We start from the raw sequence: 16,513 nt of genomic DNA on the forward strand, positions 1-16,513 counted from the left end.
AGCTGCATGAAGTCCAGCACAGTCCTACACGGACCGGATGCCAGTGGCACTAAAATGAGACTCAACCCGACCTCATTAGATTATAATAGCATAGTCTAATTTAGACCTGGTCCGACTTGGTTCCCTTGGCTCAGGTCTCTGATCCTCAGAACAAAGTAGACCAGTGAAGACCACACCAGTTGCCTTGGGAGGTGGATGTACTGTGACGGGTGAGGACCCCTTCGTTCCCCTCAGTCCTTTATATGCACTGCAGTTTCCTCTGCTATCCATACAGTGATTTGGACTGTGGGGGATGAATACAGTACATACTGTATGTAGAAGCGGATGTTTTATAATGTGCTACTGTCTGACACACAGCACAGACGTTGGTGATGCAATGATATTGTCAGAGGCTGAAATATCAGCAGAGGCTAATCAATTAGTGTCTGCCTTGATGTTTAAATTGCCCACAGTGCTCGTGAGCTTAAATGTCAATGACTAGTTGGCGAGAGAGCTTTATTTAAAAGGAAAGCCATTGAGTGGATGTAGATGAAACCTTTTTTCTAGTGTTGAGTCGTTCCCCGCTTTGTTGGACCCTCAGTGGCCTGGCCTTTATAGTCTCCCTCGAGGGTTCATCCTATTGTTGTGCATTCTCAGCCGTCTGCGCTGATCTCTCTTCTCACCCCCATAACTGATTCAATGAGGCTCTGCGATCCTATTGGTGCTCCACTTTCCTGTGAAAAGGTTTCCATGGAAACCAAAAAATAATGCAGACCCTCACCACTGTTGCTCTTCACCAGCTAATAGCTCTCTAAACAGGGGTTCAGGAGAGACTACCTCTGCAACAGGCTTCAGGACAAATTTTGACCACTCTGCTGCTCAGTACCAGATTACAGACATGAGGAAGGTGATTATGCACCTATCTGCTGCTGCTGTAATAGACTGAAACAAAGTAGAAAGGGATTACAGTGTTGTATTGCTTGGGGATATGTTTGCTAAGCCATATGGTGAATATTTTGTAGATGATTCCTTCAAACGAGCTCCATCCTTTGGCTCCCCCTGCCTGTGCAGCCACTGTGCAGATGATATTGATTCCCCGAGCATGTGCTTTGTAGTGAGTGAATTCACGGCTCAGTGATAAGAGAGGGTATCATTCCAGTGCATCTCCCTACTTCTCAGATCTGTCCGTTTCCTCACTCAGGCTTTGATTGCCTTTTCTAGATGTAATCAGAGCCCTGTATTCTGGATGGGGGAGGGTGTGTTGCTTCCACTGTCAGTTGGGTTTTGCATCCTGGTGAATCTGATGTCTGCTGGCAATATGGTGTGTCGGCGGGATGATGTGGCTGACTCTATCAGCCAGAATACTCCTGGGATATTCTCCATCCCCAGCCTCTGTCAGAATGAGAATATCCTGCCTGTATTTCACCGTCGAATGTGGGAAGAGCTGCGTGCTGTCTATGCCTCCATAAGGCAGCTCTCGCTATATTTGACGCTGTAGTTGCTGGTGCCAGTGCTTTGAAACCGGCTCCAAAGTATTGTCAGTCAGAACCGTGCTGCTGACTATTTTTTGCACATCGAGGCTGGAATACCAGCAGTTTAATTGGCTCTCATTGTTATAGCATTATTTTCAGATGGGAGACACTTGTGGCAAAGCAGTTTCGAAAGTTTAAAGCATTTATGGTCATTAGACACACTTGGTTGGAGATATATCGTAGGTTGACAGTTAAAGCCAGCAACATCTAGTAAGAGAGCAAGGTATTCTTTTTTCTTTGAATAATGCATGACTTCAGATGCTCATCAAGGTCACGTCAGAAGATCTACGAGGAGACCGTGGTGTGTTAGGTCTTCTAATAAAGGATAATTAACCAAGTGAGAAGGTACATAGATTCTGATACCCCAAGGCAGACATTAAATTTTTACCTGCCCAGAACACGCCTGGGCCGCTGCTATTAAAGATGATTCTTTTTTTTCATTCCTTCCTTGTTAATTTTGCCTTCCAGCTGAGAAGAGAAATATTCACACAGATAAAACACGGTTGCAGTCTTAAATTAGCTCACTGCTGCGAGCCAGTGCTTCATACATAATAAATGCAAACTCTGTCATTTTAAGTGTCCTAGAATTTTATTTTTTCTTTTTGCAGCTCGCAGTCTTATTCCGCTTAAGTGAATTACACGTTCCAAGACAAATGTGGCACTTTTCTGTCTTGTTGCCGGTGCCTCGCTGTTTATTCGTCTCAGCAGCTCAGTCCTGACCTCTGCTTCTTCCCTTGTGCTTCTGTCCAACAGCCCATGAAAACAGGGGAGGAGAGAAAACCGTGAGAAGTCATCAGCTTCACCTGAACAAAGAGGCACACAGAGATACACATGGTATGATGCTATTTTATCTATAAATTAAGCACAAAACCAACTGTTTATCTTCAATGCAATGTTCCTGCGTGAAATCCATTTCTGCCCTTAGTTTCCCCTCTGTAATGTGGGGGTGTTGCCATGAATGCTTTCCACCAAATCCAGCAACAGACACAAGTTAAATCAGCAAGAGAAACAGCAGACAGAGCTTGCTGACAGACTCTTTTCAGCAAGATGCTGACAGCACAGGCGCAAAGCCATTGTTGCCGTCAACAGGAGGCACGGTGCTGGCGAGAGCTGGTGCATGAAGCTGGTCCTGCAAACGGGCAGACAAGTGCTTTTGTCCCATTCCCCTCACAGCAGGCCAGCACTGGTCTTTGTTAGCCTCTGATTTGCATTGGCATTCGTAACATTAGTATTCCAGGCACGACTGAGTAGCAGACATGTATAGATTGAAAGGTTAAAGGGTAGTTTAGACCCAGACACATCAGCTGTAATCAGTCATAGCACATAACCATAAAGGCAGCCAACCAGACAAATACATGCGTGGGCTACATTTGCAAGTGGCATGTGAGATTATAAGAGCTGACCACAAGGATAATTCTGGTTCATTACAATTTGACTCTTGTTTTCTGAGTTTTAGACACAGTTTCTAATAGTAATAATCAGATCGTACTCACCCAGTGGGTTGCTGATACCTTTGAACGCTGCAACATGTTAAAAAAAAAAGAGGTCAGACAGGGTAAGAAACACGAGCAGTCTGATGACCATACCTGTATGAAACAACAGTTTTCCTGTGCAATGAGAGATTACACCAGCATTTTGGCTGCTCACTTTCAGTTTTATGTGATTTAGATAATCTGGTTATGACACTGAAACTGCTTATGTTTGTTGCCTTGCCGTACTGAGTAGTAGCAATGTCACCACAAAAGTGAAAGGGTCAGGAAAATCAGTATAGATTAATGAGATTGAAAGTTGGAAACCTTCCTTTTTCTGAATTCTGTTTCACAATTTACAGTAAGCACATTTTGTCATCAGAAAGATCATGTGGTGGATGGATAACAGTTCAACAGTCAATATACAAAATTTAATGTGTATGAATAATTTGATATAACAGAACATTGCACTGTTTCTGTTCAGCCAACGCTCCTCTTTGTGAACAATGCTTGACCAGAAACAAGCTTAACTTCTTCATTTTGTCTAATGGAATATCTCCACACATACAGCCATGAAAACGTCAACAAACTGAGGTCTTGCATTGCATTGCGTTCTATTTTTATTATCAAATTCTGCGATCTGTCTGTGTTCTCTGCAACACGTAACTCATCGGGCTCTCTGCAAACTCCATCTGCTGAGTAAGATTGTGTGATATGACTAAAAGCTCCAAAAACAGCTACTAAATGGACCTTGCAGTGAGATTGTCTTGTCAAATTTAAATGAAAATAAAATGTAATAATGCAAAATGAAACATAAATCCTTCAAGCAACCATGACCTCCAGCGATCACTCCAAAAACACGCAGTCTCATAGTCACGGAGTCACATTAATAACCACGTGCTGTACAAGGTGCTTCTGTTGCAGCAAAAGGCACGATAAAGGCATCTTGAATATTTTGTGCTGCACTTTTGATGCACAGACATTAGCACACTTTTGATTTATTTCTATGATGTACTTATTTGCAGTGGGGTCTCCAATGTGTCTGGGTATCTCTTTCATCTGTGGCTCCCAGAAAAGCACAACCGTTCACATGCTTTATCCTCAAGGCTTTGTTTTAATCTTTGCATTGCACTTGAAACGCCAGCCTGCACGAAAAATTAGGTTACGCTGTTCCTTTTGCTCTTTTTCTTTTTCTTTCGTCGAACTTTAGCACCGTGCACGAAGGTTCAGATGTTTGTATGCCATCAGTAAGCGATAAGACAGCTTCAAGGCTCTCTGTATGGGGGGAATCTAGTTTTATTCTAACTAACATATGGCCTTGCAACTGGGTGTGAGTGATCGCTCATTAGACAAATGGCTGGCCAAGCTGTCCCCCTGTCGTAAAGTGCTCGGCTCTGCTCCCCTTTGTTTTCCAACAGGAACTAGTGCTAAGTGGAGATGCCAAACACATCTCCGCAGACAAAGGCCACTCTCACCCCATATCCGGGTTGCCGTGGAGACCAGGGTCCTTATTGGAGGGCTGGAAAGATTCCAACATGTGCTAAAAACAACCACAACAGCTTTCACAAAACTATGTGTTTCAAGCATAAGAAAGTCACAACTCTGATTACTTGTTTCATCATAATGCACATTTTTCTGTTCTTTGTCAGGATTTGGTGACGTATGAGGACTGTTGTGTGTGAGTTCCTGTGTATTTTGTGCTCCTGCGCATGTTTACGCTCCTAAGTGTCCTTTTGTGTTTAGTCCCCTGAGGCTGAAAGCGTTGTCTTTCCTTAAATCTCCCATTGTCTGTTTCAGCCAAGGCCATCTGTTGATGTAAACTCTCTTTATATGGAGATTTGAAGGAGACGAAAACCTCAACGTGAGCAGTATATAAAATACGGTCTTGAGAGAACATCAGCAACATTTGAAGAGTCTCTTGCCTGAGGGTCAAACAGTGGTCAAAGTAGAGTTGGTGAGATTATTGATTGGATTAAGATTGCGGGAACTTTGCAGAAAAACCCACTAAAAAAAGAACAAGGGAAGGTAGGCGGAGGATTGCAGTGAAATGAGTCCCTTGTTGTCGCCACAGTAATTATTGAATGTTTAGTTTTGAATTGAGTTATAGCTCATTTTTGTGGAAAGCCCCGATGGCAATGTGTCATCCTCCGGAGCACCCCGTGGGAAAAGCCCGAGAAGAGTCCTAACAGGCGGCGGTGCAGAAGTGTTTATGTGTTCATTGTGTGCCGCTACCACATGCCCTCAGTGCCAGACAACCAGCGGAGTAAGAACTGGAGCTCCGGGAGATCAATGCATCATTGATCAGGTGCCTGGGCCTGGTATTGATCCAGCCCCGTGCAGCCAGTTTGTATCTTCGCTCAGCCTGATAGAGGTGCCGACACAATTAAGTGAGAATCTCTGCTTTGAGAGAGCGAGCATCAAGCGTACACACACACACACACACACGCACACACTAGTGTTCGATAGAAGCCAAAATCTGCTCATCTCAATCACATCTCCCTGCTCGAGTTAACCAAGAAGCTATTGCTGCCCTTCCTCCTGCCAACCTTTCTTAACCAAGGAGCTGGAGAATTGATTCCACAGTAGGAGTATGAGCAACTGCTAGCACTGACCCGACAGCTGGATGTGTGCCCAGTTGGGATGTCAAGAATGTAGCCTGCAGTGCTGTTGACAACACATGGCTCGTCTGTTTCTGACTGTGCATTTGTTCATTCTGGGAGTCTTCTCTAGTTAATCAGCCTGTTGTTCAGGAGTGTGTCAGCTGCCTGGTCAGAGGACTTCTGCCCTCGGGGGTTTGCACAATCTCATTTCCAAACCTAACGGGTCAGGAGAGCGCCACGCACAGGCTCAGATAAGAACTGCTTTAGATTCACAGCACGTCTCGGAACAATGGACTGAAATGATAAATGGCTTTGCACGGCAGAGCAAATTCATCAGAGACTGCCCACTTTTTTGCGGCGAACTAGCAATGCCCATAATGTGCAGAAGCTGATAATGTTCACCAAGCCTGTATATGTACTGTGAAAACTCATTAAGCTAAGCCTGCCCGAGGGTAGCGTATTCGTATGTTTCCACCTGAGCATCTATCTAACATTAGGACCTCTGCTGCAAGCCTAGCAGTTTCTCCAACTTCCTAACCCGGCTGAGTTTCTACGCTCTGCTCTCTGTGTGAGCTACACCCACACACACTGTATGCTGGGTTGCCTTTGAGCTACTTTCATACACTTTCTCTCTGTGGTTGTTCCCTGTTGTCTGCAAGCTGTATGCCCTCTAAAGCAGCATACAGTGCTATAGCTGCTTAGCATTCAGTACACTTCAAAGCTCCTCAGTGTGACAGCACAGCCCCGGGCTCATTCTCTCCTAATTGGAGGTTCATTAAGGGACATGGTGCGCCTCAGGGGAGCCCTGCTCACTGCCAGAGGAGCCTGTCTTTATTCGGATTTTGGGGTGTTTACTTGCTGTGGCTGATTTAGGAAGTCATGGAGAAATATGAAAATGGGTTTTTAATTGAGATAAAGGGTGATGTGGCATGTGTGTGGTCCCTTAGTGTCATTATCAGAGGGTATTAGCACACTCCGGAGAGAGCTTTAGAGTGGCATTGGGTGGATGGAGAAACACACCTGCTCCAGCTGCCTCGGGGAGCCGGAGGACAAAATGTGTCGTCCCCAGGGTTCAACTACAGGTGATCATTTAGAGGGTCAATGACATTTAAAAGGGTCAAGCTCCAACCCTCATAATCTCAACGGGGTTTCAATATTAATGATTATTTGTTATGCAGGCTCAGGCTCAAGATGAAGCGGACTGGCTGGTTATTGGGGGGGTGGACGGTGACGACAGTTTGGCGAGGAAACAGACACAGCGTCCTTGTCACGCTGATCCATTTGTCCGGGGCGGCGGCCAGTGGAGCGGGCGAATATGGACTCACTTCATTAATCGTGCTGAAAGTGTCAACTTCAAGGAGAACCACCCAAGGGTGTAACTATTTATACATGGCACACTCTCAATGCAGGACAATGTCTTCCTTATCTTTTAATTACAATGAGTTGACATGACCAACATGGTTGATTTTGTAAATGTCAACCAAATAGACCTCCGGTTTTCTGAGTTAACCATGACAACAGGCCTGTAGCAATGTCTCAGAATTCCTCATCCTCATTCTGAAGAAGAATTTAGGTCAGATGGGTTTGCCCTCATTACAGAGCTCTGGCTTCTGTCGGTACTGTGAAGTTGATTTAGAATCAGTTCTTGTTAATCCACTATCAAACCCAACCATACCAAGCTCCACAGCCCAAACTGGCTGTGCATCGGTCTTTGCCAAGAGTAAACAATGGGATCTTTGCGCCGTGTGGCATTTCATGATGTCAGTAACGGGAGATGCTGCAGACGTACAGTTGGCATTTACTAGATAGCTCAGGGCAAAGACTGCCACTCACATTGTCAGATTTAGGACAAACATACAGTATTCCCAGCCAACAAACACATTGTCTGCATCTATAGCTGACTGCTGTGTGTGTCATGTTTGTTCATAATGGCGTTCTGTTTTTTTTTTTTTTTTTTTTGTTTTTTGTGTATACAAACACAGTTCCACACAGCTCCTTATCTTGACACTGCAAGCTTAGCAAAGCAGTACACCTGAGGAAGATCTGCCTTTAATCACGCAGTAATTTGTCGATGTTGTTGCAAAGCTGCAGCTCTCGGGGTGTGAACCACGCTTCCCTTGTCTAAATAATGTACTCTGCAGAATATTCAGAGAGACTTACTGGTGTGATCTCTACGGCTGTGCCGTGATCGATGAGGACCTGCGATCCCATGAGAGTCATGGGAAAGACCAGTTTGTTTACTCTGCACTTTCTCCGAGGTCCCTGTGGCAGTTTGATTTATACTCTGCTGGTCTGCACCATAGGCTTGCTATTTACAGCCTGCCTCGGCTCATATAGTTCACTTCATGCTTAAGCATCCAATGCATTTTAATGCAGAAAATAAAATTGGCTCCAGATCTGACAGTTGGTTTGACCCAGAGACGGGAGCGGAGAGCAAAAGGGTGAAGCTGGAAGAGAAATCAGACATTTTGTTTGGAGAATGAGATGTGAGCTGAGCCCTGAGAGTTTTTCCAGCAGACCCCTGCCTCCCCCGTCTGCCTCCTCGTTCCCACTCTTCATCCCCTGCTCCAATAAATACAGTTTGCACTCCTCATAGGGGCCCAGGACTAACGGTGGAGGGCAGGAGGGATGAGAGAGGCCGTTTTTTTCTGTGAGACTGTAATGTATGCAAATCTCAATTAAGACCTCCTGTGCCCTCATTAGGCCTTTCAGTGGGGCTTAGGAAAGGGAAGGGTTAATTAAAACCCATCTCGGGCAATGAGGCTGTTGGTTGCTCTCAGAGTACCACTAGGAGGGTGATCAATACCTAAGCATATCATTATGATTTAGAAGAGCTGTTTAACCATAGCTCTAAATCAATTTCCCTGGGTCTGGGGAGGAAAGGAGAGGAAAATAATAAGCCCTCAGGCTGGTGAGAGGAGGAAATGTTCTCATTCTGTGTTCGCCCGCTCCCACAGCAGACAAAGACTGCCATCACATCTTTAGTATTGTTCAATTTTATTGTCACGGAACTTACACAAGCCGACAGCGAGACAAAAAAACTTTCTCCGGAGCTCTCAGCACATTGAAATTAGAAGCAGAGGGAAAGGGAAACCAGTGCAAGAAACAATAAAAGAAAAATAGACCAGAAAAAGACATGGGTTATGACTTTCTTATTCGCACAATTGCCACACTTCTGTGTGGAATAATTGCGGCAACCAGTTGAGCAGCTCTTGTTTAAGACAGTGGTTAGGGGAGATTATGGTTTATTTCACCCGAAAACGCGAATTTTCCCGCTCGAAGGGGTGAAAGGGTCGAGGCTGGATCACATTTGAGTGACAGCAGAGCCCCCTTCAAAGACGGATAGGACTCAAAGCTGGCGTTGATCATAACCCGAGCTTCACCGCTGCTTCAGAGAGAGATCACCCAGAGGAGTCGTCTGACAGCACATCAGGTGCTGGAAAGACTGCCTGAAGATTATGAGATTACACCTGACGGACGTGCTGCAAAGTCCGGACAAAAGGAGTGAAAAGGAGGCATTTCGGCCTTTTTTGTTTTCAATTAGAGGCGTCAGTGTGTAGCTGCCTAGTTGCGTAAACCTATTTACAGTTCCTCAGAGAAATCTCTCTTTAATCCGTTTGTTACCCAGACTCAATCCTGGCTATCACTATGGGAGAGCAAATTAATAATCACAGCTACAAAGCAGAGTGCCGGTTCATTTCTGCCAAATAATTAATTTTCGTCTTTGACTGAGACAGCAATTATAGCCATCCCACAGATTGTGTCCATTTCAGTTTTTGCAGAATATGTAGAGATGATTCCTTAGACAGTCCTGTCCTCCCTGAGGCGAAAGTCTTGTTCATTTGCAGCACGGTAGGTTAAACTAATGCTTCAATGAAGGCTTTGTGGTGCATCCGATATACAGTATATAGGCATACAGGGTCATGGACACTGAGACTCCTATGTTGTCTCCTAATATTGGAGAGGCGTTCTTCATTAACCAGGAGTGCTTCTAGGATGGACCCTCATCAGGCAAAGTGTGTTCATGTCAGACAGAGGGCCGGCTGATGGGACCACCGGGCTTGTGCCTCTCATTACATTAAGAAGACGCAGAAGCTCCACAGTGAAGGCCATACCTTGTTTGTTAATGGACATGGAGCCCCAGTCAGGACTCATATCCTTAAAATGCTCTGAGATAGACAGCCCCTGGAGTCACACTGAACCCAGGGAGCCCATCTGTCCATGGACAGGAAGTGCTGATAGGGAATCAGGCCATCTGACTGCGAAAGGGCGTTTTAAAATTACATAAGTTGTCACGGAGTGTGGTGAGATGAGTTGTGTCAGGTTGGGTTGACATTGTGGAGCCCGAACTTGTAGTTACTTAGGGATTGCTGAGGAACTATGGCTTGTACAGCGCGCCTGAGGGGATCATACAGGGATTTTCAGCTGAAATTGAACCAAATGAACTGACAGGCCTGTGTGCGTGTGTGTTGTATGTTTGAGTGGCAGAACTCATTAAAATTTGAGCTGGTTTTTGCAGACTATTATTTACTTGGCAGTTTCGTTGAAATGCGCATCCAAAGTGCAGGAGAATGGGAATACTGTGAGCATTTGGCAGGATTCATTAAGTGGCACGTTTTATGTTGTGTTTTGTGTTGTTTTCTCTCAGGGGCAGGGAGAGGCTTCAGCACGAGGGACAACCATGGAGGGGGACTGTCTCAGCTGCATCAAGTACCTCATGTTTGTCTTCAATTTCCTCATCTTCGTAAGTATTTTTCATCTCTATCTCAAAGACACTTAATCTGGCTATCTCTGAAGTTAGTGTCAATCTCATGATTTAAGATGGGCTTCTGGCTGCCCCCTGCCCGACTGACTAATGGAGCCACATTTGCATTTCATTAGACGGAGGCAATCTTGATTCTATCAAATTCTCTTTTGATTAGATTTTAGTGTGCTGACACACATCTGAGGCACACGGTGCCAGGAAGACTTTGTGACTGGCACCTGAGTTTATCAGTCTTGATCAGACAATCAAGGGTAATCCTGTTAGTCTGAGCCTGTAAAGGGGGGAGGGGGGGTTCAGAGTAAGAAGGTTTGTCTCTTTTGCTGCTTTATTAAGCGCAACCAAACCGTTTAGAGACTCCACTCAGACGTGGCTGTTCAAGGCTGGGGCAATAATGCAAGCAGCAGAGCAAAGAATGAACTTGGCTGCTAGCATCACTCAGTTATAACTACTGTTTTACGCTTCCATCTCTTTGCTTCTTTCCATGGCCATTTCACACTCAGGTAGCACAACAGCATTTTTCAATCCCACTGAGCTTTCAAAATGGCTTCCTACGCTCCTCATCCCACAACCCCTGCCTCCGCGATGAAGTGGCGTTCATTTGCAGAAGCACAGGTGTCTCTCTATGACAGGAAGAAGGGGGTTGTGGTAGAGGTATAAGGCTCAGATCTCTTCCCCCGCACTCTCTCAGTACCCTCTTTTCTTAATCACATGAGTCACCCCACGGTGGCTGCAGATAGGGCTTTAGTGAAAGAGGATGGAGGCTGCAGTGCTGTGCAATTCTGCAGCAGGTTGGGGGTTAGTTGAAGCAGGGAAGATATCTCCACCCACCCCCCCACGAAGGCATTATGGCTCTGTAGATATCCAGCCTTTTATCTGCCCTCAACTCTCACCCCAACCTTTCAGAGATTTGCATTACCAGCATGTTTTCCTGGAAAAAAGCTCACATTTATTTTCCATTATATGACATCTTGTTGAATGTTTCGTGTGCCACTGGGGATACGGAGCTATCCTCTGAGTTCCCATTAATTTTTAAAATGCAGCCAATTTCTGTTTTGTCTAACTCTGGTCTTCCTTTCTCTGCATCAGCTGGGAGGCTCTTTCCTCCTGGGAGTGGGCGTGTGGGTGCTGGTGGACCCCACGGGGTTCAGAGAAATTGTAGCAGCCAACCCGCTGCTATTCACTGGCGTCTACATCATCCTGGGCATGGGAGGCATGCTCTTCCTTCTGGGATTCCTGGGCTGCTGTGGAGCCATCCGCGAAAACAAGTGTCTGCTCCTCTTTGTGAGTCGGCAGACAAATTTAAAATGGTGGTTCTGTTGCTGATCTTGTTTGTGTGCATGTGTGTTGATGATTCTGTCTCTCAGCTCTTGGACTGTCATGCTTTAAGCAGAAAGCCAAAAGAGCAAAATGCCCTTCTATTTGCCTTCGTGCCTCGAGCTTCATGCATAGTTAATGCTGAGTGAAGCGGGCACATCCAGAGTGTGATTTTTAGTGACTGACTGTCCACTTTGTCCTCCTCTCTCTCACATTCTTTGCCTTTTTTCTTTTGTCTTGTTGCAGTTCTTCATGCTCATCCTCCTCATCTTCTTAGCTGAGCTGGCTGCTGCCATCCTGGCTTTCATATTCCGGGAGCATGTAAGTCGCAGCGGTATTCACCTCACCTTTGATCACCAGTGTCCATTCGGGCTGGGTGTCAAATTTCAAAACCAAAATGTGGTCATAGGACTGAGGATCAAAGTAGCTGACGTTTATTGCCCGCTCAGATACTTTTCTTTACTTCTTCTTTCAATAGACAGTCTTTATACCATTCATAATCCTTCTTGTATGATGTTTTTGCTTAAAGGTGCAATATATAAGATGAGGCTCAAATTTTTGCTAATTGTTATTAAGTAACAGTTCTTACATTATGTCAAAGACCAGTGATATCGACCAAAGTAAGCGTGCTAACGTGCTAGCCCATCCTGTCTCATAATACCACTTTGTAGCCCTCCCCACATACACTCTCAAAATGTCAAGAAAAGAAATAATCTTACACAAAAATACAACCGTACACCTTCCGAATTCAAGTTAGCTAAGCTATGGCGGAGCAACAACCACCCGCAAAGGAGAAACCGCCCATACCGCTGCTCCCAACAACAGCATACGGCTAAGACAACAACACATAACCAGAAAGCTAATGTGGTGATTGTTACAGTAACACTCCACAGAGCATACGATATGTTAGCGACTGTGAAAAAAGGATAAACATCAACACAAAATCAGATTCCATGCGTTCTCATTCCTTTTCAACACCTGGCAGCTACATTACCCACAATGCAAATCAACTGCTGAGAGTCGGTCAGAGATTTAGGTGTGCTATGCTAGTAGCAGATAATGTAGCCCCATAGCCTCGAGATGCTAGCCTCAAGCAGAAATGATGAGCGGGCTACAGAAGTCTGGTAAGATCACTTCTTTCTAGCTGAGCATCGGCAGGTTTTTTCATTTTCAAACTTCTTCCTCAACTGACTGACTTGTTTCAGTTTACGTCACTCAGCGACATTTATCAGACTTCCTGGAGCTCCCTCTGGGGCCACAAAAAGCTTTATTCAACGTTTTTCACATATGCAAAAGTTCTCCCCAGACCTGTAAACAGACTTTGATGTGTAAAATTGGTGCAGTTCCCCATGAAAAAGGTACCCAGCCCTTGTGTCCAGTGATCTGTTCTAATGTGAAAGAAACAGGTATTACCCTGCCGTGACACTAACCGGTGCTCTTGCTTTTTTTTTTTTTTTTTAGCTGACCAGAGAGTACTTCACCAAGGAGCTGAAGAGACATTATCAGGGCTACAACAACACTGACGTCTTCACCTCCACATGGAATGCCATCATGACTACAGTAAGGCCACAGCACAGATGGCAAAGAGCTTACTTAGTGTAGCTTTTACCAACTCACTGCTCCCACCAACTGTCTGTGGAAACAGGAAGGTTTGCAGCCTGGCGTCAGGGGGCTATATTTTATAGATAAAATCCAAGACATTTAGGTCAATATTCATGCTGGATTGATGCATACACAGACACACAGACACACAGACACACGCACACACACACACACACACACACACACACACACACACACACACACACACACACACACACACACACACACAGTGGACTACAGGCCACTGCACAAATAGGCACTCAGCAATAAGGGCTTCTTCTCCTATTCTCTCCTCTCTTCCCATCAGTTTGACTGCTGTGGGGTGAACAGCCCAGAGGATTTTAAGGACAGCCTGTTCAAGCTGATCAACCAAAATCATATGGTGCCAGAAGCCTGCTGCCAGCGTGCCAGTCAGACCGGGGAGATGGCCTATATCAGCCAGGAGCAGTGCTTATCAGGCAATATGATGTTCCGCAATAACAAGGTAACTTCTGACATCCTCTCTCTCCCTCTCTCTCTTTCTCCCTCCTTCCAAACCACCTCTAGGCTTAATTAGAGCAGGAGACAGTTGAGGGGTGACATCCAGGGGCTTGCTGACTCCTCCATGGCTGATTAGTGCCTTTCCATGTTTTGGGTGCCATGGGAGGCCATCTTACTATGTGCTGTAGTGTGGAATGTATGCATCTGAACATGTGTGTGTGTGTGTGCGCTTACAATGTTAAATTGGAATTTTTCCGCAGCATAATTGTGTGGAAAAATGGAGGATAATGAGTATATGAATATGTGAAAATGAGGTGTGCTTCACAGTTCCACACATGCACGCCCACATCCCTTTTTCCATGTGTGTAAAGAAAGCCTCCGAGTGAAATGTAATTACAGTGAAAGCTGATAGGAGGAGGTTTTTGCTGCACTCTCCACCTGTTGTTTTTCAAGCCACCAGAACAATGCGAGGTGTCCACATTGTGTGTCTCTCTCTGTTCATTCACACAAAGAAGCCTCATTAAAAGGCAGTGAGGCTGGAGGCCCTGCTTCCTCCTCATTCAGCCAAGCCTTTGTTCAAAGCCTCACTCGATTAAAGCTGTGATGTTCCTTTAATTGTCTCTGTAATTCTGCAAGTTTATAGCCTATTGATTCTCTGCTGAGCATCTCGTCTTTGTCTTTCCACAGGGCTGTTACTCTGCAGTAGTCGACTATTTTGAACTGTACATCTATGTTGCCGGAGCGCTGGCCATTGTGGTGCTGACCATTGAGGTATGAACGGCTTTCATTTCGGTGAAATCGTCACATATGCAGCATTTTGTCTGTAGCCTCTCCAGTGATGTGAATATTCATTTCAGAAATGGGGAATTCTGCTTTAAGCTGAGGATATTTGCCAGAATATGTGTAGTGTTACTTGAAAGCTCCTGTATGACAAGATCTCCATCTAGTGGTGATCCAGTGGTGAGACTTGGTGCTGCAGGAACGTGGATTTGACTGGGCTGTCTGGTTGCAGTTGCTTACAGCTGGTCACATGCATGTCTCTTTAGTGAGCTCAGCATAGCAGTTAATTTCATATCCATAATGCACAGATGCAACCAAAACACATCACACACATCTCGGGATAAGCTCCTGCACTCTAACACTGAAACCTAAAAAGTATGCTTCAGTATGCTTTCTTTTCCTAAAACAAATACCAGTGATGCATTAAATTTACAGTATGTACTCACTCTGTATACATGTATGTGACCACTACAGGTGTAGATAGACAGTGGTGCCTCTCTTCTGCATTTAGCCTCAAGTTTTGAGTTTCTTGCCCTCTTTCCTCCAGGAATAACGTGAGGCATTCAATGTTTTGTGTGGTCGATGTACCAAAATGCAGCAAATTACAATCAAATTGTCATTGAAATTATTTTTGAAATAGCATGTAAACATGTCTAAAATGGACTGTGTGACTTTGAGCGAGAAGGCGATGAGAAGATTTCCAGTTTAATCCAGACTGAATGCTGTTTTGCAAAGAGTTTAGCAAGTAAGTCAAATATACTGCTGTTTCTGTGAACTAATAATGTCTTTTGTCTTCCTTTCCTCAGCTCTTTGCCATGGTCTTTGCGATGTGTCTCTTCAGGGGAATCCAGTAGAGCTGCTCCATGTTTGAACTTCTTTTTTTAAAAAAAAGGGAATTCAGGAGAAAAGAACAAAATGGACACTTGTAAATTTGTTGATCTCTTTTTCTATTGGCTAATTGGTAGAAAAACAAACTCTCAAACTCTCGTACTTCACAGCTGGACTTTTGAGGTACTGGGTGACAAAAAAAAACAAAAAAAAACCAAAAACAACCCACATACACACATACACACGTAAACCGTAGGGAAAGTGGGAGATCAGAGACAAAACTGATGTAAAAAGATTTGTGTGTAAAGTGGAAACAGTAGTTTTTGGACCAGGTCTAGCACAGACCGGGTGTAAAGTGGACCAGGCATGAGGACCAGGTGAAGCCTGAGCAGAAGGCACTGCACTGACTTTTGGATGAAGAATATTTATATTAAGTAAAGTTGGCTTAACTGTAAAAAAAAATGTGTTTCATGTACACTTTGGCTGTTTCCCTTTTTTCCTTTCATACTGTATACTGTAACACACTCCCTCCCTCCATATGCCTTTTTTACAGCCACTCCTCTTTAATGCTGTATTATATAAGCTCTGTGTGTGCGTGTGCGTGTGTGTGTATGTGTGTGTGTGTGTGTGTGTGTGTGTGTGTGTGCGCGCGTGCGTGCATATGTGTGTACATACTTGATGCTCTTTTTGAATGTGTAGGAGCTCGTTTGTGAGCATGTGAGCTCGTGGCTCTTCATGACCCCTTCCAAGCTTGAAAGCCAACCTTCTTCTTCTGTTTGTATGGTGCTGTTTATTGCAGTAGTGGTTCTATGTGGTTTTAGGTGGTGAACTGTATGTGTATGCATTTGTATTAGATTCTTGAAACGTCAATGACATAAATGGCATTCTAAATGACTGTCCCTGTGTGGTTTTTCTTTCTTTTGTTGTGTTTTTCTTGCACAAATTCAGAGCAGTTTTATAAATGGAGTTAACCCTGTGTTTAATGCTCTGCAAATAATCCTTATGAGCATCCGAGGGCAGGGCCACAGGGACCCTGTCCTGTCATTCATCGCTTGACTCTTTATTTTTCAAAATGTAATAATAATCCACAGAACGATGTTTTCTCCTTTCAAAAGAGCAGGCGATGTCCTCGTCTTCCATTTGTCTTCTGTGATTTCCCTGTTA

General features: G+C 44.6%; 1 protein-coding gene across 1 annotated transcript in view; it reads left to right on the forward strand.

Moving 5' to 3' along the window:
• The window catches only part of tspan18b (tetraspanin 18b), a 32,847-nt gene extending 16,603 nt beyond the window's left edge, over nucleotides 1-16,244 (forward strand). The window contains exons 2-9 of the mRNA XM_076734097.1: nucleotides 2,265-2,345; nucleotides 10,229-10,324; nucleotides 11,432-11,626; nucleotides 11,906-11,980; nucleotides 13,121-13,219; nucleotides 13,569-13,745; nucleotides 14,429-14,512; nucleotides 15,328-16,244. Of these exons, the coding sequence (XP_076590212.1) occupies nucleotides 2,343-2,345; nucleotides 10,229-10,324; nucleotides 11,432-11,626; nucleotides 11,906-11,980; nucleotides 13,121-13,219; nucleotides 13,569-13,745; nucleotides 14,429-14,512; nucleotides 15,328-15,375 (777 nt within the window). The 5' untranslated portion in view covers nucleotides 2,265-2,342 and the 3' untranslated portion in view covers nucleotides 15,376-16,244. The remainder of the gene's footprint in view (nucleotides 1-2,264; nucleotides 2,346-10,228; nucleotides 10,325-11,431; nucleotides 11,627-11,905; nucleotides 11,981-13,120; nucleotides 13,220-13,568; nucleotides 13,746-14,428; nucleotides 14,513-15,327) is intronic.
• The last annotated feature ends 269 nt before the right edge of the window (nucleotides 16,245-16,513 follow it).

The sequence above is a fragment of the Chaetodon auriga genome, chromosome 6 (genome assembly GCF_051107435.1).
Source record: "Chaetodon auriga isolate fChaAug3 chromosome 6, fChaAug3.hap1, whole genome shotgun sequence".
Taxonomy (NCBI): Eukaryota; Metazoa; Chordata; class Actinopteri; order Chaetodontiformes; family Chaetodontidae; genus Chaetodon; species Chaetodon auriga.